At 36.7% G+C, this 27965-nt stretch overlaps 1 protein-coding gene across 1 annotated transcript; it reads right to left on the reverse strand.

Annotated features, from left to right (window-relative positions):
• itga4 (integrin alpha 4) lies at positions 1–27912 on the reverse strand. Its single transcript, XM_084421978.1, has 28 exons — positions 27537–27912; positions 26780–26892; positions 24755–24852; positions 24249–24378; positions 24039–24106; positions 23830–23959; positions 22284–22369; positions 21698–21760; positions 21476–21613; positions 19542–19650; positions 18721–18815; positions 17781–17871; positions 15976–16021; positions 14717–14871; positions 13183–13337; positions 7486–7638; positions 7296–7372; positions 4835–4982; positions 4599–4697; positions 4436–4512; positions 3762–3851; positions 3572–3659; positions 3369–3476; positions 2239–2364; positions 2031–2156; positions 1372–1470; positions 1152–1271; positions 1–513 (listed from the first exon to the last, which is right to left on the reverse strand). The coding sequence occupies exons 1-28, from the start codon at positions 27734–27736 to the stop codon at positions 427–429; spliced, it is 3075 nt and encodes a 1024-aa protein (XP_084278104.1). The 5' UTR covers positions 27737–27912; the 3' UTR covers positions 1–426.
• Between the last annotated feature and the right edge of the window lie 53 nt (positions 27913–27965).

Raw genomic sequence — 27965 nt, forward strand, 5'->3', positions numbered from 1 at the left:
AAATACTTTTTGGTGTGGAATAAATTATATTAATTATATTCATATATATAAATATATCATTTCATTCACTTTAAAAATGCTGCCTACATAGGTTGCTCACTAGGTTTTGGAACAGAGCCGTAATGTTCTATAGCGACCGTACATTCCGAAGTCCTTTTCTCCCTTGGCACGGCAGCCCCGGAGCGTGTCCGTGAGCGCATTAGCATGTTCCGTACTCTAAAGTGCATTGGCTTCATCCTGCCAACAGAAAATGCAGATTCTTTTGACAGTCTTTGACGGTCTCTTTCAACAGCCTTCATCGCTTTGTGATGAATGTTTTCAGCCATTACGGTTAATGGCCGTAGGTTATCATGAGTCCAGCTCTCTGTGTCTTCATGGTTTGTCCATTCCATTCTGACTGGTTTTGTATGTGGTGCAAATCCAACATTATGACGTGCTCTCTTTCTTTGGTACATAGTCCCAACTGTCCCGTTTAAACTTCTCATCCTTCAACTTCCGCTTAAAGAATCCAAGCTAATAAAAGGAAGAGGATGTATTATTGTCAATAAGCAAAAGCACATCTCAATTTCAACCTCAACAAGCCTTGTTTTGAAGATTTTTCTTCTTTTTGTATACTTGCTTTGTAGGGATAAATCTACTAATTGGTAGGTTGTCTGAATGACTATTCGGGCTCAATTAAGCTTGTTTAAGGCTGGTTCAGGTTTACCAGAAATCAGGTTTCATTACTCCAATCTTGGATGGAGCATGGCGGAATTGAGAGAACAATGTGTTTTTAAAAGTTAGACTAGATACTTAAAAATGCAATGCTCATGACACGAAACATTGAAAAAATATGCTAAAGTTGCACATGTACTGATAATTTAGAAACGAGTCTTAAATTATTCTTTAAGTTTATCGTTGAAGGCGTATTATTAAAGCACTGCTTTAATGGCATCTCCACTTCTCCAATAGCGTTTTACTGTACTGACAGTTACAGTTACAGTTGAGATGATGCATCTCTAAAAAGTAATACCTTCACATATTTCAGGTCTAGCTTTAGTGAATTGATTTCTATGCTCTTAGTACTTAATTCCTGTATGATGAAGAGTCTTGCACGAGTTGAACATACGTCATTATGTCATACTCGAGAACATTTCATATGTGATACATACCTTCCAGAGGGTGAGGACAAGCAGTGCTAAAATGATCAGACCAACAATCAGACTGGATACTATTAGAAATATTTTCACAGCCGCCACAAGCTTACGGTTGTACAGAGCCTGCAAGAATACCTGTAACATTGCAAACATTTAAGTTAATAACAGGCATCAAAAGGTTGTAAATGCAGCATCTCATTATGCATCACTGGTTTTAGAGGTTCAGACTACTTACTCTAGCAGAAATGTCATCCTTTAGTAAGATGGTGTTCGCATCCTTTACTGGTGAAATAAGGTCAATCACGCCTCGTATCATCATGACATAGTGTCTGCCCTATAGGAAATAAACATGCATCAAGGTCATGTGTTTTAGTTGCTCATTTGGGCAAACAGTTTAGGTAATCCATCTGTCAAACAATGTTTGTCTATGAGGAACATTTATTGAGGCCCAACCAAGCCAAGCTTAAAGTCTAGCTGGATGGCATCTTAGGCAATTCTTCTTTTTTTTGTCTGTGCAATAAATAAATTAAAACTGTTGGTCAATTCTAAGTTTGAAAAACTGTGCTGCTTAATATTTATGTGGAAACCATGATGATGCATAAATAGAAGTCTTTTGTTACATTATAAAATGTATTTTGCTCAGTTTAACGCATCCTTGCTGAATAAAACCAATCATTTCTTTCTGACCCCAAACTTTTGAATGGTAGTGTATTTCAAATAAAAAAAAAATCACTTTTTAGATCCAGTGCATGCATATTCTAGAGCAATTAGACAGGCAAAAAGGCAATTGGCTCTTTTAAATGGAAGCCACAGTTTTGAGGGGTGCAATTTCTTCCGATTTATTTTTGTACAAGTGGTCCATCTCCTTTCTCCATGTCTCTAACCAACACTCACTGGATACATCTGGAGAACCCTGGGGTTGAGCTCCACCTCCATATTGATGGTAACTTCTTTTCCAACCTCCAAGTCACCGAAGTGACACTCCACCATCCTACAGGTCTTATCTTCACGAGCGCAGAACTGTAGAAAAACAGGGCATGAGAACTTCCACTAACATTTACACTAAACACACCAGAACTCATTACTATGACTATTCATTTACCATTGTGCGCTTGCTTTTTGGGGAGAAAAAGAATACAAGTTCCTGAATAAAGGAAGCTTCCGGGACGTCACAGTCATCAATAATCTGAACTGTATCGTTGCTCTGGAAGCAATGCCCAAGAGTTGTCTGCAAGACGAAAAAAACAATATAAGATTAAGTAAAGATAAAGATGTGTACTTACAGATGTATAGCATAAGCTAAGTTATTGCTAATTATGTTACATGCTTATCATTAAGATGACTAGTAGGAATAGTTCATCTATCTATTCCATGAAACATAAGAGAACAGGTTCGGCAGAACGTCAGAAGTTCTGTTTTCCGTACTAGGAAAGTGAATTGTGATTTATACCACCAAGCTACAGATAGGACAATAAGCTATTTCAGAAATCTTCTGCAGTCGTACAGCAGCTTTGTATGAGGAAGAGATGAAATTTAAGCCATTGTCTAATAATAATAATCTTTCCTTGTTGTAGCGCTCGAATTTAGTAGTTGAGTTTTTCAAACTTGACATGTCACAATTGGTCACATGACACATGAGAACTAATGCAAATTTGCATCAAGTTTATCAATATGGGATATGGCATTGATGGTCAAATATGCCATGAAACCTCTAAAAGATATTTTTAATTTTTAAATGTAATTTTTGTTCTTTTTCATCTTATACTATAAATCACAGTCCAGTTTCATTGTTTGGAAAGCAGAAGCACAAACATTCTGCCTACCATCTCCTTTAAAAAAAAAAAAGTTACACAATGGTGAATAACATAAGAAAATCTTATTTTTTGGATAAACTATTCCTCTAAAATACTGTATAGGTGCATTTAAAAATAAATACAAATAAAGTCTCTTCTGCTCGCCAGGGCTCCATTTATTTGTTTAAAAATACAGTGCATTTTAAAATGTACTAAAATGTAGAATTTTCAGCATCATTACTCCAGTCTTCATAATACTATTTTATACTATTATCAATATTGAAACAGTTGTGCTGCTTAATATTTTTGTGGAAACAGTGATACTTTTTTTCAGGATTCTTTGAATACAAAGTTTTCCAAACCTTTGTAAAATGATTAATGTCTTTGTCACGTATGATCAATTTAATGCATCCTTGCTAAATAAAAGTATGAATCTCACCTGTAAATCCATAATCCTGATTAACTGGTTTCTGTATGGCACCAGCATCAGAGGCAAGCTGATCTTTACTCTCGCATCAAGAGCTTTACTAGGACCCATATTCATCACCTGTAAGTTAATAGACATTTTAACCAAACGAATCATGTTAAATGATTCATTAGTGCTTAATGACATTGTTATCTGTCTGATGAGCACTAAAATACCTTGTATGTATAATTGAACTTCTCAGGATAGCAGTCAACCGGCACAGACTCTTGTTCTCCGATCAGAAATGAAGTCGGAGAGACAAATCTGCAGAGGAAGGGAACACAGAAGCGTCCAGTAATTTGGCCTGTTGTTCTTCCGACATCCACTTATGGAATCACATATTCATAAGCAAGCCAGATAACTTACCCGTGAACATTGAGGTCAACTGCATATCTCAAGGGCAACGTAAGAACAGCCACGTTGTCTTGCTGAAGGTCTGTGTTCTCAAAGCTTTCACTGAAAAAACACACATTAGATCGGTTAATGTTCACTATTGAAGAAACGTACACTGACCCCAAAAACTGTCTGGACATGTAAACCAGTTAAAAATGTGTGAATGCAAGAAAATGGCTCAGATAAAAGGTGAAATTAGCATTTGTTTGCAGACGCCACTTAGTTTGATATTGTCCTATCTAATGAAACGACATGTTAAGTGTAGTTTAAGTGTCCAAATGCTTTTTGGGGTCATTGTATATCTGTAAAAGATCTTTCTACGAGAGGAAATGTTTAATGACTTTAATTATTGGAGTACAACCCTAATATACCCTGAGATTTCATTACAGGAACTCATTACATAGGCTACGCAAACATCCATCTTTAGATCCATTCCTCTGTTTTTCTCGTTTCTAATGGTAACACTGAAAGCACACCGAACCTTTGAACGTGCTGTTTAATGCCTTTGTTTGCCTTTTGTGCTCTGATGATCAATTTACAAGTTTACGCAGTTGCAAGATGTTCTCCACAAATGTTTACATTTGGCTCAGATGCATTTGTATAAACCATCCATTGTAATGAATTCCTGAGATCTCTGGATCTCTTACCTCGTAGCATTGATGTTAATACTAAGGTCTCCAGCGCTGCTGTTCTGCATCACATCCAGTAAAAATGTGATCTTGAGCTGGAAGAAAGAAAAGAGACGTTTATATTCCGACGAGACATGGTGACCAACAAACTCTTTTAACTTCCATTGCTAAAGACTTTTACCTTTGAGAAAGGAGGGATGTATAAATGTCCAACATTGCAGTCCAGTCCGATGGCCACTTTATTCTCCTCTGCAATTCCACAGCTGATGTATTTATCTTCCTGAAATGAGGTCACAAAATTAAAGCACATCAATGGCAAGAGTCCATTAAAGGGCATCAGCAACACAAAGAGCTAAAAGCTGCCTGTGATATCTGAGACAGATTTGAACAAGAATTACGGAGACAAAATTAAAATACCTCTAGTACTTTGATGAAATACAGGTTGCTGGGAAACCGAAGATAAAGTCTGGGTAGAAAAGCATCATCTCCACTGTTGGCTATTGTGATGTTTAACATGAAGCTTTTTCCATTACCCAGAGCTAAATATGGCATTTTCATGTAGGATCTGTTGGGAAAACAGTTATTTAGATTTTAAAGTAGGAATGCACCGATATGAACAATTTGGCCGATACCGATAACCGATAATTCTCTTTACGTAAATTTTACGTATTTTTTGAGAGCCTTATTACAAAAACAAAAGTTTCATCATCATAATGAGTGACTCCAATCACATTTCAAGCAATTCAAAACCATCATGTTAAACAGTGCACATCTGAAGCGTCTCAGCAGAAGGAAATAATACATTATTTATCGGCTTTAATATATAGGACACATTTTCTTATCAGGCCAATAACGATAACATTCAAAATGAACATATATCGACCGATACCGATATGGTGGCCGATATATCGTGCATCCCTATTTTAAAGTTTAGACTTGATCCATATTTGATCCATTCTTTAGTCCATATAATTCAGTGAGGTTGAGTCAGAGTGAAGTAAAGACTCGGATGGATGGATGGATGGATGGATGGATGGATGGATGGATGGATGGATGGATGGATGGATGGATGGATGGATGGATGGATGGATGGATGGATGGATGGATGGATGGATGGATGGATGGATGGATGGATGGATGGATGGATGGATGGATGGATGGATGGATGGATGGATGGATGGATGGATGGATGGATGGATGGATGGATGGATGGATGGATGGATGGACTTTGGCTACTGAACATCTTCATTTGAAAATGACATAAAATGTTTTTTTTTGTCTTTAAGACAAAAACAGCTGAAAATTTTGGCCCCAAATTTTTTATAATTACAGATTTTAACAGCTGTTCAATATTTGACAAAACATTACACAATATGTAATAAGCTACTTTAAAAGTTAAAATGAATGAAGAACAATATCCGTTAGAAAAAATATATAATTAATAGACTTTTAGTAAATATTTAAAACAAAAATTAAAATTAGCATTTTTGCATTGCTATTAATAAAATGTTATATTTTATTATAAATGGACTAAAATATTTGTATTGTTTAAATATGTGTAGTATAATTAAATATTATATTCATGTCATTATACCCGGTGCAATATTTGTTTAAAAAAAAAATGTATGTCTCCAAGTTTAGTGTAAATAAACTGCTTTTTCCTAAGGTATATATATTAAGCTCACATGGTTACATAAACAAAACTGAAATTTTCATACACATAATCAAATCAAATTATGTGTATGACAATCTAAGGTAAAATTTCAAAATCCTGACGGATAGTATAAGTTACTAAAGTTGATATATTGCGCAAACCGGTGCAAAATCAAATATTCAGTGTCTTACCAACCAACTTTCTTTTATTATTTTTTAAATGATTTTTATATAAAAATACTTTGTTTTATATATACAGTATATATATATATATATATATATATATATATATTTATTTATTATAGTTATATTATATAGTTCATTTTAGAATATTTGCAAGACTCGTTTTTCTAGAATTTAAAGGAATAGAATGTGTTTTATAGCCAGTGTTTTTCCTGCATCTGTTTGTGTAGCTTGTGCTCTGAGGGCTCAAGCCTGATGTTTCTCATCTAAAGGCACCAGGTGCATCTGGGAGACTGGAAAGCCACTCTCCCCCTCACTCTCTTTCCCTCTCTGACACACACACACACACACACCTTATGAATAATCAGATCATGTATTATCACCAATGGGTGAGGGGGGTCCATAAATTAGTTTGCATACGGCTGCAAACATGATCCAAAATGCTAATGTGCACACTCGGACTTGCGCCTCAATTGATTGAGTCCAAGAAATGCGATGCATAAAATGCCTCAATATAAAGCTTTGTCTACTGTGCATGCAGCTTTAATGGGTGTATTCATGAGGAGAGCAGATAATCTCAAAAAGCCTCCTGTTAGTCACGAACAGAACCAGCACAACTAGAATATTTACACACGTCTCTAGTTGTTCACGCAAAGTCAAGAAACCAAGAAATTCTGTTTTAATGTTAATGAAGCCAATTTTAGAATTATGACGATTTTTTGGTTGCCAATAAATACATTTTCCTCCAAAATTCTCATTACCATAATGCAAAAAATGTTATTTGCTTTACTGAAAGCTTCAAATTTGAAAGCATACAGTTACTTTACATACTATTATTTTACATTGATCAGACTGAGATTTTTCTTTTCAACAAAACAGAAAGGATTTTGGAGGGAAAGGTGCATTTAACGTGACAATGCACAAGAAGTCGTCATAAAACCATTAAAAATATTTTGTGGTGTACTATGAAACAGACATTTCTCAACGATTTCTATGAGATTCACCCACTTAGCATACTGTAGATTATGTGAAGATAACTTACTGGGGTAAATCCAGATGAGCAGAAACCTGAAGGTTGGTTGAACAGTTTTCTAAGGCGCAATATCTGGCAAAGATGGTCTACAAAAAGAACGATTTCAAATCAGAACACATGATGACCTATGCTGAGGTTAATAAAGTGGCCACAGAAATGAACCACAATAACAAAACAGAGATGGAGAAGAAAAACTGACCTTGTTTTTCACGACATTGGCCAGTTCACCCTTCTGCTGTAGAATGGGTTTGAGAGAAGGCAAACTCCCTGAGTCCCTCTGTGCCAAACGGTGCTCTCCAAGTTCATATTTCACCTCAAAATGGATGGGTGTGAAGATATCACGGACATCTTTCTGCATACAAGAGAAATGAAACATAAAAACAAAATGATTGCTTTTTCTGAAGAAAATAACGAGCGCTTGCCCATCCAAAACTCACCCCTCTAATGCTAAGAGTGCCATCGTGTTCCAATGCAGTTGCAAAGAGTGTTTTTTAGGGTCCAATTCTCACTATTAACTAACTTTAAACTATGACCTTTGCCTAGATAAACTCCTAATTACTGCCTATTAATAGTTGTTAAGTTTAGGTATTGGGTAGGATTAAAGGAGAACTCCGGTCAATTTTAACATTGAGCTCATTTTTTTGTACATTTGGAGTGCTGTCAATACAGAGAACGCGCCGAGTTCACGCGCATAGGTTTAGTTACCTATGATCACGCGCGTGAACTCGGCAATCGACTACTTTGGACTTCAACCGAAAACAGGATGTAAACACAGGTATTTGCGCTGGCTTAAATAACATCATTTTTATACATATCTTTCACATCTACTGCAGTCAGATTCACTCGTGTTCACTCTGAAGGAATCACTCACATTTTCTGTGCACTTGTAATGACACATCAAGGATGTTAAGAGGCTAAAAGCAGGTTTAAACATTGCCCCATTGAAGTCAACAGGGTGCAAATTTTAAAAATAGAATAACACGTTGTAGGCAACACCGATTTTTGTCGTTGTTCTCTGTATTGACAGCACTCCAAATGTACAAAAAAATGAGCTCAATGTTAAAATTGACCGGAGTTCTCCTTTAAGAGAATATGGTCATGCAGAATAATGCATTAATATGTGCTTTATACGTACTAATAAACAGCCAATATCCGAGTAATATGAATGCTAATAAGCAACTAGTTAATAGTGAGAATTGGACCCTAAACTAAAGTGTACCATGCAATTGTTACTTTTATTCAGTAAGGAAGCATTTAATTGGTAAAAAGTAAAGACATGTATAATATTACAAAGGAATCTTTTTAAATTTTAAATGCTGTTCTTTTGAACTTTCTATTCACAGAGAATCCTGCAAAAAAAATCTATCACCGTTTCGACAAAAATTGTAGGCCACAACTGTTTTGAACATTGATAATAATAATAAAAAAAAAAAAATCTCGATCAAATCACATATTATAATAATAATTTTTGGAGTATCATGTGACACTGAACTGATGTGAGTAATGATGCTGAAAATCCAGCTGTGCATCACTAGCCTGGATGCCAGCCGAATTTAGCCCCGCCCACATATTTTTTAGGTCGGGAAGACCATATGCTGACTAGAATCTGAGTATGACGACGTCAGGCTAGTGCATCACAGGAATAAATTACATTTGTAAATATATTAACATAGAAAACATTTCATTTAAACTGTAATAATGTTTCACAATATTGCTGTTAATAATCTATTTCTGATCAAATGAATGCAGCCCTGATGATCTTAAGAGACTTTGTTCGAAAACATTGCCGACCCCAAACTCGTGAACGGAAGTGTATGATTTTGGCTGGACTTTTTTTATTCCTCCCATCTTAACTTCCCTCACCTCAGTGCAGATAATTAATGCAGGTAAGGTTTGCTCTGTCAGCTGTGATGGCCATCTCTAATTGGGGGCTCAGTGTTTGCGAGTTGTCCTGTGGGGTCTCTGGGGCCTGTATTTAGCTGCAGGGGAGATGTGTGACCGGGGTTTTGGAAGCCTCTTCTATGGCCAGTGTAAATGAGCTGGACTGCAGCCACAACCACAGCCTCAGAGAGACGCTCATTTTCTGCAGCAAAGGCTAAACTCAAAGTCAACGCTGTGAACTTGTGTCCTTCGCTCAGAATCTGGTCAGTGAATTCAGTCATTCACACGTGCACACACGCATCTAGTTTGTCACAGGCGTGTCACAGGCGTGTCTGAAGATGATTCCATCAATGGCATTTATAAGAGCGTGAGAATGACTGGGTGTTTCCTTCACACCTACATTCAGCACTAAGTTAATTTTTCTCAAAGCAAGAACTGAAAGTGACACCTTCCTTTTTAAAATCCAGGCCTGGCACATAAATTTGCATCTCTCAATGGCAACGTGTTAAGATAACAGCATATGAATGTAGGCCTACCTTCAGTTTTGGGAAATGCAACTTAAACTTGATTACCACAGACAATAATATGACGTGTCACTTAGTTTGTGAAAACTTTTGCATTTTCAGTAATGCATTTACTGAAATCTAGCAGGAAAGTGTGCCACAGGGTTTCAACCAGAAAAAGGCAAGTTAATGTTTGTATATGAATTGTTCGATATATAAACATTTGCTATTAGAGATGTAAAGTTGTCTAAATCCTCCTTTTGAGGTGGAACTTACATTTATATTTATGAATTTGGCAGATGATTTTATCCAAAGCACCTAACATTGCATTCAGATTTCACCAGTTCATGCATTCTTTGGGAATCAAACCCATTACCTTGGCGTTGCGAGCACTGGTTGAGATTAAGGACTGCACTTAAACTTTGCTCCACTAAAACAGCACTTTATACACAGATAGTTATACACCCAAGAAAACAAAATTAAAGCTATGAGCCCATCCATATGTTGTGTACTAATAAACATTCACAAAATGTAACTTAAAGCAAAATTAACTTTGGACCAAAAATGTATGAATCATCTTGTACTGTAAACGACATACACTACTGTAAAAAAGTTTGGGGTCAGCAAGAGGATGCATTAAATTGATCAAAAGTGACATTTATAAAAGATTTATATTCCAATGCTCTTATTTTAAACTTTCTATTCATCCAAGAATCCTGAAAAAAATTTTTATCACAGTTTCCACAAAAGTATTAACCCTCTGAGGTCCGTAATCACGTCCTCGCTGCTCGCTTTTTTTCTTATCAGTGCAAAAGAGACTCAAAATACTCTGTTGATATTGATCTTAAATATAAGTGTTATACATCATTCAAAACTGTTATATGTCTTCTTTTATTTGTGTACACTCATAATAAAAACAAAATGTTGTGTTTTCTGTAAAATAAAGAAAATAAACGATGCGCGTTCTGCCGTCTCTCTCAATGTGAAACTGTCACACATACTTGAAACGCATGTCTATACAACGCTTGGAGTCTCTCTTTTTAAAGTATGTAAATTATATAAAAAACAAATATTCTCTGTTTAAAGGTGAACTAAGTAACTTTTTTACCTTAACTGAACAGCTTCGGAGTCATTGGAATGGTTATATTACTTATTTCGGGTTGAATGGTGGTCGTTTCGCACCCCCCTGGTGCCCGTGAGCGGAAAATCCGCACTTGCAACTTTGAGCCGGCGGGCCGCGTCAGGAAGTATCGCGTGATATCAGGTCTCGCGATGTAAACAATTGCTTTATGACCAAAAGAAATCTGCTAAAATGCTGTCATTATTGCGCTCCCTCACGCTGTTCGAACCCGAATGAAGAAGACGTTTTAAAGAATGTCCCATCTGCTTTGATGTCGTTGATCTGCTAGCCTCTGGTGTCTGAGAATCGCCAACGAGTTTTTACAACAGTGTTGTCATATATCTATTCCGAAGCTGTGGGGGGAGCTCTAGAGAGAAACCTGCGAGCAAAAAGCGAGAATACAGCGAAGAAATCCCGAAACTACTGAGCCCCGCTTTAAGTAATCCGTATGAAAGCAGCGGCATGTACAGTTTCTCAAACGCGTCCTAATTAACTCTAATGTGACCACGCCCACGCTCGCACGAGCGATTGACATGCAAATCATCCACGTGGAGGAACGCAGACCTGTAAACGCCCTATCGCCTCAAAACAAAGAATCAGAAACTTCAGTCACTTACTCCTCTCTGCTTTTCATCGAGTTTGGAAGTCTGTGTTTGTGCTGTGCTGTTTCACTTGGATTTACCTCAGAAGAATTAGAAGAACGCGATTTGAAGGTGAGAATATTTTTAAGGTAAGACATGTTAAACTGGTGGTGCCAGATTAAAATGTATGTTATGAAATGAGATTGGAGTAAAAACATGAAGCCTAATACCGTACATGTATATGTGTCTAGAAATAGACAGAAACATGTTGAAATGTGAACTAGACTGGTAGGCAACCTTTCAGTGCTAAATGTCCGACACGAGGATGTTTAGCAGCACAACTGTTTTCCACATTGATAATAATAATAAATAAAAAAAACTAAATCAGCACCAAATCAGCGTGTTAGAATGATTTCTGAAGGACATCACAGGAATAAATTATAAAATTATAAAATTTAATAAATTAAATAAAATAAAAAGATTAAAATAGAAAATCGTCTGCCTCTGACTAGCTTTGATGTAAACAAAGACTACGTAAAAAGTCCTGTTTCGAGTCTTTCAAGGGGATAAAAGATATATATATATAAGCTCACTAACACAGACTTCAAAAAAGATAACAGGGGTCGAGCAGTCACCTTCCTAAAACACAGCACAAGATGTCCGCCACATCTGCTACGCGTTCCATTCGTTACACTTATTGCCCATTAATTAAGCCCTAAAATACCTAAAATGTAGCAGCCTCCTTGTTTGGGTTTGCCTCTGACAGATAATCACACTTGTTTATGGCCTTCGTCTCCATCAGCAGCCATTAATAACAGCGCAGTCATCACGCTCCTCCATTAATTACTGTGTAAAACATGAGCTGGATCAGATGGTCCTGATTACAGGAAAAGACCGAGGGAGAGGCGTCCAGAGAGGCCCACCAAACACCTGGAACATTCACTCATACTCACGGAGCCATCTATCCGCACTTCATCAACTGTCTAGGTCTCTTTCTATCTGTGCCGTTCTCCCCCATGCCATCCTGCCTGGCTCTTCCTCTTGATCTCCAGCAGCGACAACCTGCTATCGACTCCAACAAACTATCTATATGAGCCTCTTTATCATCCCTGCCTCCTGCGTGGAGTCACGCTGTAAACCTAGAGAGAGTCACACCACCTGGGCCTTTTGGAGAGGGTGATTAACTCGAGCATGAAGAGCAGAGTGACGTGGGCAAATCGCAGCTGTGAGTCTGAGTCAGCACTTTCATATCCAGTGTTCAAGTCTATAACGCGGTGTTTCACATGTGGGGTGATCAAAGAAATCCTTAGCGTCGAGTCCTGATATATTAAAGGAGCAGCTAAATGTGACGTTTATACTAGGTTTATGTGAAGGTCACTCACATAATCAAGTATTGTTATAATTTTTTAGCTAATATTTAAGATTTTTTTTAATTGTGCATTTCAATGTGACATTATACATTAATAACTGAAATTCAAATAAATTAGAACTAATAATAAAAAAAATACAATAAAAAAAAAGACAAAAGCACATAGCAAAATTGCAAAAAATTTAACCGTAAATAAAATGAAACCTGAAATTATAAAAATATAAGCTAATTCAAAATATTAATTAATACTGTAAAACAGTAGTGTCTAAAACAGCATCACTGTCAGTTGATAATAATTAAATATGAACAAAATAAAAATGTAATTGAAGTATATAGTACCACTGCCATTCTTTTTAGGAGTAAAGCAATAACGTAATACTCTAATCTGTGTTAAAAGTCCCATCCCCCATCAGAGGTAATAAACATAAATAGAGTCTCGCACCTTCATGAAGGCCTGGTGGGCAGTGCAGGTGAGCTGCTCATGCTTGGCCTTCACTTTGCCCACTGTGACATTTGATGTCCCGTTTCCACTGAAATAAAATCGAGATGGAAAGCCCTCTTTGTGGTGAACGTCAGCTGTTAGGTTGTACTTCAGTTCTGCACAGGAAAGAGAATGATGTTCAGAGACAAAGTTAGAATTAGACAACCTGCTAAATCACAACAATTTAACATTACAATTCAGAATTTCGTTGCACTCTTGTAGGGAACCCCTAGGGGTTTATGATGTGACTGCAGGGTGTTTGTAAGATTCTGAAAAACTAAATTAAAGAGTATACACTACCGTTCAAAAGTTTGGGGTTGGTAAGGTTCTGTAATGAATTTGAAAATTCCTTCAGAAATTATTCTAATATGCTGATTTGCTGCTCAAGAAATATTTATTAATTATCAATGTAAAACAAAACAGTTCATATTTTTGTGGAAACTGTTTTTGTTCAGGTTCAGACTTTTGTAACATTAGAAATGTCTATACTGTTTTAATCAATTTAATGCATCAGTACTGAATAAAAGACAGTACTAATTTCTTTCAATAAAAAAAAAAAATCTTACTTTTGATCAGTAGTGCATGTCACAATATATTACAATACAGTATTTTTTGCTGCAAAAAAAAGAAAGAAAAAAAGTGAACACCTATTTTGGATAATCCAGTCAAATAAATCCTTTACAAATGAAAGGTATCTCATTTAATAATTTTCTCTTTAATGATTACAAATCAAAATGTTAATTACAAATTAATTATCAGGTGGCATTAGGTTAAAATAGAACAACTACTATTATGAAATGGATAGAATTCTGAATCTGTGATTGAAAACAACTAAACTCCACAAGGCAACAGCTCTTCCCAATCTTGACTTGTCTGGGATACTTCATTCTTACACATGATGATAACGCACAGCAGTCCTCTATCCATCTGCAGCGGTACAACGGTATTGCAAAACCTCTGGGTGGCAGATTTCTACCATCACTACTTCATATCAGTTTCAAGATCATTAATATTTGTCATCAAGCATGGCTCTGTTGTTTACTATGTGTTCAGTGAGTGTGGCTCTATCAGTGAAGCCAGGCCTTGACACACCCTGAGTCCTCTAACCGCCACAACAAAAGAGGGGATTGTGGGGCAGAGATAAAGAGCTGGGAAAGAGGTCTGCAACACAGAACTGCCACGTGCTGATAAGACGAGCCGACACACAGCCTCTCGTAAACAAATAGCTCGAGTCCAAAACGTTCATCCTTGAACGCTGTGTACTCAATTCTAAGAGGAACACGTGTGGGGAGCTCAAAATATCAGAGGACATTTTCGCATCTAAAAAAGTCAGATAGCACTGCAGGAAGTTTCAAAGGATCTTGCATCAGTATGTTGCACAAATCTCACTGCATGTGGATTTGGAGGGAATTTTAAGTCATGGGTTCTGTCTTCAAAACACTTTTCAAATTAAGATTAACATAAGAGTATATCTGATGGAACATTACTGTCTTACCTATGTTTCCTGGGATTTGTTTCCCTCTGACTCGAAAGCACACCTTAACATTGATGCACACGGCAGGCAGACCTTTGTCAGTACACTGGGCTATGGAACGGTTCAAGCTGTCAGGCAACAACATGACAGCATCCACTTTCACCACTGGACGCGTCCTGAAACAACCAGAGTTACTGGATTTATCATCAGATCAACAAATGAACACACAGTTTGCATATACAGTTTATAGGGATGGCCAGGGCTAGTTGTCACATGGGAATTTGTCATATGTAGATTTTTTAGTTTTAGTTTGAAGGTCATACAGATGAATGAAGAGAACAAAATGAGCAGTTACAGTATGAAATTGTTTGTGGAAATTTAGAGATCCACAGATACGGAAAAAAATGTTAGTCTGATTAGAAAAGTTATGGTAACCCGAGGCAGAATGGGATCTGAAAGATCTAAGAGAAGTTGCATTGGAGAAATTTTGGTTTCGGGTTAGGGATAAAAAAATAAAATAAAAAAAAAATAGTTTTGTACAATAACAGTGTGTTGACTTGGCCAAGCCCCTTGAAAAAGACAAATAGAGGAAAAGAGAGTCAACGTGCATAACACAGCCATCAAACTGCACTTAAGTAACCCATAGACTGCTCCACTCGCTGAGCCCACAATACTCAAACGGGCTTTCTGGGGTGCACAGAATATTTGCTAATCCTCAAGAATTGAAATCCCTGGCTGGCGAGGGGAGTGAGCCCTCTAAAGGATAAGCCTAGATTGGGGCCTTGCAGTGGGAAAGGTCAGGAAAAAGAGCATCACTGTCCTGTGCCACTTTCCTACCGGCCGTGAGATCTCCATACAGGGGAGTGGACGAGTGCTTCAATAGATAAATAGAATAACATCCCGTGCCAGCTGAAGCATCCTTCTTTTCAATGGCCAATAACAGTGAAATTGTTAGAAATTCAATGTTTTTTTTCTCTAGAAAGGCTATAAAATAATGCCTTTACAGACTTTAACCAAACAGCTTCATTGGAGTAAATACTATGCCCAGTCTTCACTCCAGCTAGGCCTGGAATAGGAATATGCTGACTTCTTTTCATTTACTGTGCTGATTTTGGAAGATTTAATTTAATTATGCTAAATGGAGTTCTATAGTCTTATTGGCAACTGAAAATAAAATAAATTTAGCTTAAACAAATTGAAACAAATTCCCATAGCAAATACCACATCTTAAAGCTTAAGGTTAGCAAAGCAAGTGTGAGTGAAAATTCTGCTGTTTTTACCTGAACACCACAGCTGAGTCTGACAGGAAAGCTCCCACTGCAACATCTGGATGAGAACATAAAAATTCCCATAAACCACACATGACTTGGTTATTCTTTAACACATTCATTACTCACTGGTGCTCTGATATTCTTAAAAAAAATTAACATTTCTACAAGGCCACAATTGACACATCGACCACTGTAATGTAGGATATAGTAGTCCACACACTGTGCTCTGGTTGCCTACTGCACACGTTCGAAAATGTAGAAGGTAACTATGGTATTTCGCTCATACAGAAAATTTGACTGCTTTATTTTACGGTTCGTGCACTTACATGTACAGTAGTTACGGCGTTCTTTCCTAAGAAAGTACTGGGTAATATAAGTAAACTCCATGGGTTAAGGTTAGGTTTAAGGGTAGGTTCAGCTTAGTACAGGGGTGTCAAACTCAGTTCCTGGAGGGCCACAACCCTGCAGAGTTTAGCTTCAACCCTAATTAAACACACCTGATCCAGCTAATCAAGGTCTTCAGGATTACTAGAAACTTCCAGGCAGGTGTTTTTGGAGCTGGTTGGAGCTAAACTCTGCAGGACAGTGGCCCTCCAGGAACTGAGCTTGACACCCCTGGCTTAGTACCTAGTTATTACAGTTATTGTAATCACTATAAAAAGTACATAGTATGTACATGTGGAACAGAACTGCAAAATAAAGTGCTACCAAAAATGTGCATACTGTGCACAGTATACAGAATACTTTCATTCAAAACAATATGTAGTACAGTCCATTCTAGTACTTTGCATATTTTTCTGGCTTCAAAAAATTATTTATTTCAAGACAGGAAATGCAAGTTTGAGATCAGGAAGTTCAGACACATCTGACTTGCTTATGACCTTTAAAACATAACAAAAACAACAACAACGAATCATAGAATTGCGTCTAGAAACACTTTCAAGACCATTTTCAAGAAACCCTTCACAGTTAACACCCACAACATATTAGATAAAAAAAAGCTGCTCTGCAAACATGAGGTGTTATATTTTGGTCACGTACGTACACAAAGCAGCTACATATGCTTGCTGCTCTTCATTTGTGCAAACATTTTTGTTTTTTTACGGAAGTGACAACTGACATTTGACAGCTGAATTCACTCCCAAAGATGCAGGGAGTGACGACCGCATTTACATAAAAGTGTGAGAACTGTGAGAACAGAACTGAACAACTATAGGGAGTGACATTCTCTTTTACTCACTAATGCTCACTCTTTTACTCTTTTACTCACTTTTACTCACTAATGACTAAAGCCGACATGTATACATTACCCTTCAAAAGTTTGGGTTCAGTAAGTTTTTTTTATTTATTTTTATGTAAACTGCATTTAAAAACAGTAACACAGTAATAATATGAAACATTATTACAATTTAAAATAACTGTTTAAATTGTAATTTATTCCTGTGGTGCAAAGCTGAATTTTCAGCATCATTACTCCAGTCTTCAGTGTCACATGATCCTTCAGAAATCATTCTAATATGCTGATTTGTTGCTCAAGATTTTTTTTTTTTATCAATTTTGAAAACAGTTATGGTGCTTAATATTATTGTAGAAACTGTGATAAAAAAAAAACACACACAAAAAAACAGGATTCTTTGATGAACTTTTGTAACTTTATAAATGTCTTCACTGTCACTTTTGACAATTTCATACATCCTTGCTGAACAAAAGTATTAATTTCTTAAACAAAAAAAATCTTACTGACTTTTGCCATCCATTCATCTTATTCACAGAGGAATTATATCCTATTCATGTTGTTGTGTTAAAAGTGTTACCTGGGTAATTGTTGCTATCAATATCAACTCCTCCAGACACTGATTGGCCAAACATCCTGAGGTCGTTGCCCATCAAAGAGCCTGTTATTCTCTGCGATGAAGAAAGCACAAAGACAGCATTCAGAAGATGTTTAGATTCAGGATTTGTACTGAATTGTTGTACTGTACTCCAAGAGACATGCAAATGATCCTATTTATGATGATCCGGTTTTACATTCATTTCATAAATGAGATGAGGGTAAACTGATTTGGCGACTTGATTTATAATGGACAGCTACACAAATCTAGTGAAGACGTACTGTAAATTAAAGTGGGGCTTGATGGAATAATGGTAACATGAGCGATGTAAGCAGTCTCTTATATATTCGTGCACTGTGGTTGGCACATTTAGATGCCTTTAATTTACATTTAGTTCTCTGGAATAATTGATTCTGATTGATCAGTCAGTTTATTTTGCAACTTCATGACTTCACATTATGCCCTACTTTTTCGCTTTTCAGACACACAAACTGACAAGGTATTTATTTGATCAGTTTGTGTTACATGGAAATCAAACCCATGTTTGTGCCATGCTCTACAATAACTGGAAAACCACAGTATTGTTATAAGCTAATCACTAAAAAACATCCTGCATATAATCATTTTAGCCTGAAGTTAATATAATTAGATGAAGCTCTCCCTAAACATTCGTTTATAACTGGACTCTCATGATTTTGATTTGTCAAGCCCTGATCACTTCTTGAAGCTATATGTGGAGAGAGAGGGATTTCAGGAAATTACAGCAATTGGACTGGACGCTTTCCTCTTAGTACTCCAGTGTGGACAGACAGAACATGAAAGACTCAAAACAATAGGGAAGTTCGCACAGGATGGGGACAACTGCTCAGGTCTAACTTTTCCCGCCTTTAATATCAGTATAAACAGCAGAAGGAGAACGTACTTGAGAGAAACTTTGTGCAATACCACTTCTCCTCCCATTGTAGATATATACAGCACCACGCAGATCGTCCTCCTGAGGGGCTCCGATGGCCACATCTGAAACACAGGTATTATTGCATTAGCTTTGTTCCAAAACATAGTGAGCAGTCTAACAAGAAACACATTTTAAGACACTATCGAAACAAAGACTGTTCCAAAAGCTATGCAGCATAGATATGCAACTTATAAGATTGATAGTTTGGGGTAAGATGTTTTTTTATTTTTTTTTATGTTTTTGTAATAAGCTTTTGAGCGGTAGTGTACCAACTTTTGGTCAAATTCTAATGTAGCACTGCATTATACTTCAAAGAAAAGGTATTCCCATAATGCAGTGCAGGCTCAGTAAAACATTCATTCACAATGTGATAGTAATCATTACAAATATGTGTAAAAGTAGTGTAATTTAATTCATTAAAAATACCCAATATTTTGTGTGCTGTATATTTTTAGGTTTAATAGAATATCTGCTGCCTATGTAGGTAATAAGTTTCAAAGCAGAGCAAATGTAAATATGCCATTAAGAGTTTCTAACCATGAAAACATTATTTATATAAATCATTTTGTTGTGAAAATGAATTATTTATGCTGATGCACTGGCAAACTATTTAGTTAGTTTAAGGGTGTGTGAGTGAGCATGTTTCACTCTTTCAAGAGTGGTTTTTTCTGTGGTGCTTAATCGTAACTGCATGAATATGTGCCTAACCAAGTTCCGTTTCTTAAACCACACCAACCACTCATCTCATCATCAAATTTGAGTCAGAGATTAACTTAGATATACCATACCTGGATATCCATCATCGTCAATATCACCAAGGTTTATGATGGTTTCTCCAAATCGTGCTGCATAAGAGTCGCTGCCGACTAACTCAAAGTCTGCCTCTCTCAAATTAGCCTGAGAAAGAGACACAATGACACTAAGGATATTTTCAAGAGAAGCATCATAGTCGTAGTGTGTGTAAGGCTGGGTAAGGCTTAGACTTCCCCTGGCCACGGACTTGACACTAGCTGCTTTTAGAGGGAAAAGTTGCCCATGCTGGTCTAGGATAATAATAGTATATTGGTGAAACAGATTTGGCAAACAATCCAGTGTGTATCTGTGTTTGCGCTCTGGAGAACGGCAAAGGTTTGTGTTTTTGAAGCATTGAGCAATGTAGCCAATCACAAACACATCTGTTGATTTCTTGAAGCAATGGCCAATCAGAGGTATTTAAGTTTGCACTACACAAAAGGTTCTGAGTTCTGCACACTGCACGCATACAGTATATTTGCTTTTGAGTTAAAACTAACAGTGGCTTGTAAATGTAGACACTTTAATAACAAATATTTCTGGGAGTGTTTATGCTGCAATGTGTAGGTTGTGCAGTGACACTTTAAAGTATTTCAAGGAAATTTAAATGTGTTTTTAAAGGAGAAGCGCATCTCCTTAGCCTTAACCCGGAGTTGGTTCACCCTCCGCCTATGAGAAGCATGATATTAATTGTTAGAAGCAAATGCTCAATTATCAGTGCAATAATCTGACATCTTTCTGTAATTTATTAATATATCATTGTTTAGATTGTAATTCATCATAAATAAATTCTCTCAACTTTGTACACTACACTATGTAAATGTAATGAAATGCACTAGTTTTACACTTTTCCTACAGACTGAGATCTGCTGTTCATTAAATAAACCTGTTGACCAAACTGTTTTTGTGCAAAGCATTATTTTTGTACTTGCAAACTACTGTTTGAGGTCTTAGGTATTGAGGAAAAACAATGCAGCAAATGGTGACAGTCAAGCAGTCATATTTGAAGTCTTAAAAGCATGGTGCTTTTTGGTGTATAGGTTGTTAATTGTTGACCTTCTTTTGCTATGGCCTTGGTGGTCACGATCAAAGCCAGAATACGTCCTTTACACAGAACACAATAAGATAAGACAGCTCAAAATATGTAGATGTGTAATTTTCTCACATGCATTACAATGGAGCTCAAAGACTTCTGACATCCTTAAATTAAGTATGCACCTGTACTACAAATATCCAGTACAAATATCTAAACATACTTAAAATCAAGATACAACTTCTTGAGAAACAAAATTACATAAGATATTACGTCTGTTTTCTAAATATTTTTGATCAAAATTATGTGAATTTACACTTAAAACGAGAAAAAATATCTGCTAGTATAAACTTATAGAGAAATATATATAATATATAAATTACAAAAAGAATAAGTTAAGTTTATTTTTCCTACCCCACTGGCAGATATTCAATTTTTCAGGAAACAAGACTTAATACCTAGTAATTTTGTAATTTTAAAAAAGTAATTTTGCCTCTCGTGTAAATGTATCTTGATTTAAGAATGTGTAGACATTTTTCTACTGAAAAATAAGTCGAAAATACTAAGGAAGAAATTTTGTTTTTGCAGTGAAGTTGTCACAGTTGTGTTCTGTTTAGTTTCTTTTCATGTCCTTTATCCTGTCTTCATGTCATTTGTAATCATCATTATCAGTTCATCTGTATTACCTTGGTTTAGTTAATCATCATCATTATCATCTACATCACCTGTGTTCTGTTAATCAGTGTTCATCTGTGTTAGTATTTAAGTTGTATTTGAGTTATATTATAAGTAAACGTTTTGCATTGGAACTTTTGACTCCTCATCTTCTTCTGCCTGCACTGCACTCTGACAGTTAATTTATGCTAATCTATATATATTTACATATCGCTGCCTCACCTCTCCCAGGTTTATGTAGACATGCACACGTCCCTCCTCCCTCACTGAGCTGAACATAGGAGCCCCCACCAACAGATCGGACAGTCCGTCTGCGTTCAGGTCGACAGCACATACACTAGCTCCATAATAAGAGCCGAGCTGTAAACAGGAACAAACATCCCCATTGTGATCATTCAGCAAGTACATCCCTTAGGAACACTTAAAATTCTTGAAATTTCTTACCTTCTTGCCCTTGGTTACATTAACAATTTTCAAAGTGTTGCCCTCAATCCTGAATATGTAGGCCTGGAGTAAAAGAAAACACAGCAGTATGGGAAATGGGAACTATAACAACAGCGGCATAACAATGGATTGTATATGCTGGCGAATGTTACATTTCCGTATAGTTTTATCACAAATATACATGGTAGGTCCCTGATAACTCCTTTTCCAGTCTCGGTTTCTTTGGTAAAATCATTAGATACCAGACAAAACTAATAAACACTGCAAACTCAGCACATCTTTAAAAAAAAAACGTACTTCCTCTTCCGCACAGATGGAAGACGAGTTTAGTTTAACCGATATACCTTTCACAACTGCCTCACAGAGCAGATGTCGAGAGGGTTTCATATCTAAAACCATTTTATACACAGCCACCTGGAATCTCTGATATTCAGTATGGGGTATTCAAAAGTGTACAAAAGCCTGCATGTCTAACCAAACTAGAGAACTTTAACACTAAACTACTCCAAAAACGTGGGTCTGTGCTAATAATCAGATAGGTGAAGATGGTGGTGGTGGTGGTGGTGGTGGTGATGTTAACCCTTACTTTACCAGTCTGTTCATGCTGGGGAGCACCACCCACTATCTCAGTACTTTGAGGATCTAGAAAGTGTCCAGCACCAACAGCATAACCTGATGGGAAGAAAAGGTGAAACATTCAAACAGGCCATTCAGAGTCTGCACAAACACTGTAAAAACAATAAAAAACTTTTTTTTTTTTTAAAGAAGCTAGCTATATATTCCTAAACTAACCCTAAGTTACTCTTGAAGCATGAATAAGTGGTGTTAAATATGTTTTTCTGGCTTGAAAAAAACACTTAATTTAGATATTACAATGCTTGTGATAACTGGATACTGATTTTAAAACATATTGTATTCACAAAAAAATATTTCTGGCAGATAAAAAACAAATATACCACATTTATATTCGCTATAGTCTTTCCTTTTCAGACTTGGAAATTGATTTTCCATGTTTTCCATGACACCAGGAACCCTGTTCTAAATGTGACTATAAGGCATTATAAACAATATAGTATTTATGATAACATCATTAACATCGTGATTTTCTGTAAAGCTTGAAACCATGCGTATTGAGAAAAGCACTATACAAATAAATACGACTTGACTTTGACTACTTTACTTTAGGAGATGAGCCAAAGAAATCACATGTACATACAATGACTAAAATGAGGCATTGCTAAAATGTAAGTTTGTTTAGAAATTATGGGCCGGTTGCCAAGAGACGAAAAACAAAGTGACACATTTGCCTAGTAACCGTGTTATATTTTGCAACAATTTGATGCTCCTGGATTGTGCAACAGTATCTGTTTCCTGTTCATATAGAAAGACGTTATGCCTCCTAACAGAAAAAAATCTGTTTCCTGTTGCAAGTCTTAAGACTGATGATCATTGGAGAATGTTTATCTTTAATTTTAAACATTTTATTAAAATCAGATCACTGTATCCCTTAACCCCCAAAATAGAAAGCACTTATTTCTTAGCAATTTCATAGATAAATCATTATATAAAATAGACCATAGCTCTATTACAAAACCTAGTGAGTTGACTTGCTGTGTACTGCCTACATAGGCAACTGCCATCTAAGGAAGCTTCCTAGCTATCGTGGAACCTCATAAATGACCGATCTGAGCTAAAAGATACACGCAGCCTTAAGGTGATGAAACACAGGGCAACTTTTTGAGCAATGTTGCTGGGCAATCTTGCCGAGCGATTGTTGCTTGGGCACTTTCCCATTGAAAATGGGCATTAAATTTCTATCTGGATAATTTAGTTCGGTCATGGGCCCTGTGTCTCATCTGGTTGCCTTTTGACGGCAACATTGCCCAGCAACATTGCAAATGTCCCCAACTAAGCAAGCCAAAAGCCAAGGCAACAGTGCAAGGAAACAAAACTCCATCAGGTGACAGAATGGAGAAAAAAACCTTGGGAGAACCCAGGCTCAGTCGTATAATAAGTATCTTATGAGGCAGGACAATTAGGTCGGCTTCAGTCTTTTGTATTTACGATGCCTCATAATGTTGCCTACTATGATTTGAAACAAAGCAAATAACATTAGCAGCTTGAGAACTCACCTAAATAACTTCCATAGAGAACTGCACTGTCATCATCCACATAAGCAGCTGATACGTTGCTTGTGGTGTTGGTGACAAGAACGGATCCTGTCCAGTATGAGGTACCAGGAGCTCCCATGATCATCAGGTCCTACAAACACAATACATCATTACCAAAACAACTGAATTCAATCACAGCTCAATCAAAATGCCATAGAAGCTCTGAATACCTCCGTGAATAAGTTTGATATTCCTGCTTGGCATGATCCGTAGCCTTCACCAAACTTCCTTTGATGGTCTAAAGAGAGAGAGAAAAAACCTTGAGAAAATTGGTGCTCACTTGACACTAAGGAGCTTCAAATGGTGCTATAAAGTAATTATGCTGTGTTTGAACCTGTGAACAACAATAAAACCAACACAGCAGTAATTGAAATGTGTACCTTTATAGCAGGGGATAACACGAGTGACGTGTTTCAAGTCTGGGCTGAATCTGAAGCAAATACCATGCGGAAGCTTGTTCTGATTGTCTTTAGTAGAGTAGTAGATGTTCTTCCACCGGTGTCCACATGCCTAAATTTAAACCAGCATAGAGTAAACACCCATTTACTCACCATACATATTACATGTGGTCATTCGTTCATTCATTTCTAATTTATTGGCGCCTTTCATGACACTCAAGGTTGCCTTATAAATCTTCCTACAACATCAATATAACAACAACAGACAAAGCAAACTATAATATACATTAAGACACTAAGGAATAAGACTACATTATTGTTTGTTTGCTCCAAAACAATTTAGTTTATGAACATTTTGCACCTTCTCTATGAACCTTAGAAGTAAACAGGAGATTTTCCATTTAAAATTATTAATCATAGTTATGCATTTACTCTCAAGGTAACACAATTAAGAACGTATGCTTTGACAGTTAGACTTAAAGACATACCAAAACATGGCCTTTTGAGGGCTGCCGGGACAGACTTACACCCAGCCACTGGTTATCATTCTCTGCCAAACAGTGTCTTCCACAGTTCTGTACATCTCCTGAAATCAGTCAGTGCAATGTGCCCAAATTAATATATACAATCAATCCAAACCGTTTACTTTGAGGAAATTGTACAACATGTTAGAGATGCAGAGATGTTAGACATGCAGTACAAATGTTTTTTACCTTAAGTAAATTCACACCTCTGGTTCACACACACAAACAACACAGGATGAGAAGCTTGTGGTGAAACTTACCATCACAAGGCAATAAATAGCTTTTGAAAATATTGATGTGAAATAAAGTGCTGTGCGTTTCTGAGCATCGGCTTTGCCCTTATGAACTCTTGTTATTACAAACCATATTAAACTGTTAATTCTACCATCAAGGCCCATTTACACCAAGGACGATAGAAGGATAACGATCTAAAAATCATTCTATATATATAAAAGAATAGCAGAGTCCATACCACAACTATAACGATAACAGGACGGCACAGAGAAACAATATTATTGGAATCACCTACAGAATGATTTTCTTTCCAATTAATGAACAATAAAAACATTGACAGCTGAGCCAATTAGAATCCATCCCACTTTATAGAGCTCGAGCATTTAAAGTGGCAGACGACTAATATAGTGCGTTGGACACTAATATAGTTATCATAATAGTTATATTTATAGTAATCATTCTTAGTGTGGACAGGCCTTTAAGGCTGTTAACTAGATCTTAAAATTATCTGAGGAAAATGTGAGTAGTTGACATTTGAGGAAAATGTGTGTGGTCTTCACAATGTGGTCTTGTTGATGGTTGCCAGGGCATGTGCATGTGGTAGCTAAGGTATTTTGTTCGTTTTTAGGCTGTGGTTGATAGGGGGTTGCATACTGGGCCAAAAAAAAAAGAAAAAAAAAAAGAGCCAAATCTGGTCCCTAAATACGGCTCTCAATCCAGGTCTATAGCCATTTTATCATTCACCAGGGGAAACAGGGGACTCCTCAATACATCGATTCATGTTTAAAGAACAAAGAGTGCAACGTGGATTACATGCTACATTTGATACTTATGGCTAAGGGTTGTTCATAAATAAAAATAGTGATACTCGTCTTAGCAAATGGCACTAATAATGAAACCTTTTCAGACACATCATCTGAACGCAATTATGAAACTTGGTTGTACTCCAGCCCAGAATGGCTTAGAAATCATTTGTTTAACGCCATTTTATTTGCGTGCTATATATATCTTGCAGCTTGACCTACAAAGATGACTATCCCCCCCCCCATCCCTTGTTTCGGGCAGGGAGTATAAGCATCCTCTTCCTGACAGGAGGAAACTCTCCAAAGTCTGGTTAACCCTCATGGGGAATACATTCACAGGACGTTTTCACAGCCAGGGGTCTAGTAAGCACACGAGTTCAGTCAGAGCGAATTCAGAAGTGTGAAGTCTAAACAGTTTAACGTAGTCAAATGGAAATGCTCAGTTGTTCTGAGTAAGTCTACAACAAACCGAAGGACAAAGAAGAGGAAATAAACCCATGAGTATTGTTAAAATGTTCAAATACATTCAAATATTATAAAGTGTCATTAAATGATTATTTATTGTCTGAGACTAAATGCTTCTATTGTGCATGTTTTCATTATATTATGAGAGTAATAAAATCAGTGAAAAGTTCAATTGGAAATTTCAGAATGCCTTTGGTTTTGTAATTTGGTTCGTCCACCTTTTGCTTTAATTACTTTAGATCAGCTGACATGAACAAAACATGATGACCATGTTCTCCAACATGATTTGAGAACAATTCAAAGAGAATCTTGTGCTTCAATTCAAAAATAAATCCTAAAACGTGTTTTTCTGGGTTTAAATGGGATTGTGAAGCTTTGGTCAACTTTTGGACCCCACATCAACTTCAACAAGAACATTATTTAAAAAGAACCTCTGCCATTCAGAAAGAAAAGCTGAACTTCTGAAGGTAAGAGGGGGAAGACCTACCAACATGGAGCTGCTCACATTGGGAGGTCAACACACTGCAGTTGTAGATGGCTCCAGGATTTTTGGTATCAGGATAAAAGCTGGAATCAGCCACGGGCGCTCCAACTATCAGCCTTAACAAAAAATATGACAATGAATACAGTCTACCACTTGTAGCTGGATAGTTTAAGCATAAAGTGTCTTTTGTGACCATTTGTGACCAACATCAATGATTCATTATAAAAAATCCTGCAGTGTGACATGAATTTAAGTAGCCTACAAATATTTCATATAGTCTCTGAATTATTAATTGGTCAAAAACAGCAGATAATTACAGATAATTCGCATTGTACAAATATGAATTCAGGGTCAGATATTAACCAGGGCTCGGGACAAAAACTGTCACAGATATGCTCATGTGAGATATACAGTTCTTCTACAACATGTGATACCTTTCACAATATTCCACTAGGCATATCTTGGTTAGTTCATCATTTCAGGATATGACTTTGAATTAAAAACTAGACATCTACTGAGTAACAGTGACTTTACAAATGTATTAAACATATGCTGGCCAAAGTTTAATATTGAATGCAAATGTAAATTCCATAATTATTCACAATTATTTTAAATTATTCACTATTATTTATTTGATTCAACTTAAGTACTTGACATTAAATAGAAAACGTAACCTACTAGTGAGAAATAAACAAAAACAAGCTGAAAATCAAATTTACTGAAAACATCAAAACTTCTCATGCATGTTTAAATCACTTACCGTGTGTTCTCAGCATGCTGGTGAAGCAGAACAGAGTACCCGAATAATGATCCATTGGGTCCATTAAAAACTAAAGGATGCTCCACATCCAGATTGTAGCAGTCACACAAAATCAGCAGGTTCCACAGGGTCCAAACAACAGATTTCCACCTCAGAAAATCTCTAATGAGTTGTGATGAAATCATCTCGTCATCAGTCATAGCACCACACACAGAATACAGAAGAGAGCCAATGCTGACTTAAAACAAAAGTGCAAACAATTCAAATAAACTTTTTGTTAATACATCAGGAAGTTGTCATTGTAGTTGTGAGCTCGCGATGTGCGCTCGCCTGTTGCGCTCCCTCATCTCATCTGCTCGAGAGCGCCTCGCGCCTCATGACGTCACGCCGCTCTGAGTAAAAGGAAGCTTTTGAAGTGAGCGCGGGCGC

This window comes from Rutilus rutilus (genome assembly GCF_951802725.1).
Source record: "Rutilus rutilus genome assembly, chromosome: 10".
Taxonomy (NCBI): Eukaryota; Metazoa; Chordata; class Actinopteri; order Cypriniformes; family Leuciscidae; genus Rutilus; species Rutilus rutilus.

What these genes read in the sequence shown, in the direction of transcription:
- itga4 (XM_084421978.1), bottom strand. Translation starts at nt 27,736, where the DNA reads ATGACTGATGACGAGATGATTTCATCACAACTCATTAGAGATTTTCTG. An exon ending in TGATAGCAACAATTACCCAG is followed by an intron (nt 16,022 to 17,780) that starts GTAACACTTTTA and finishes GTTCTCATCCAG; the next exon opens with ATGTTGCAGTGGGAGCTTTC. An exon ending in AGTTCAATTATACATACAAG is followed by an intron (nt 3,477 to 3,571) that starts GTATTTTAGTGC and finishes ATTAACTTACAG; the next exon opens with GTGATGAATATGGGTCCTAG.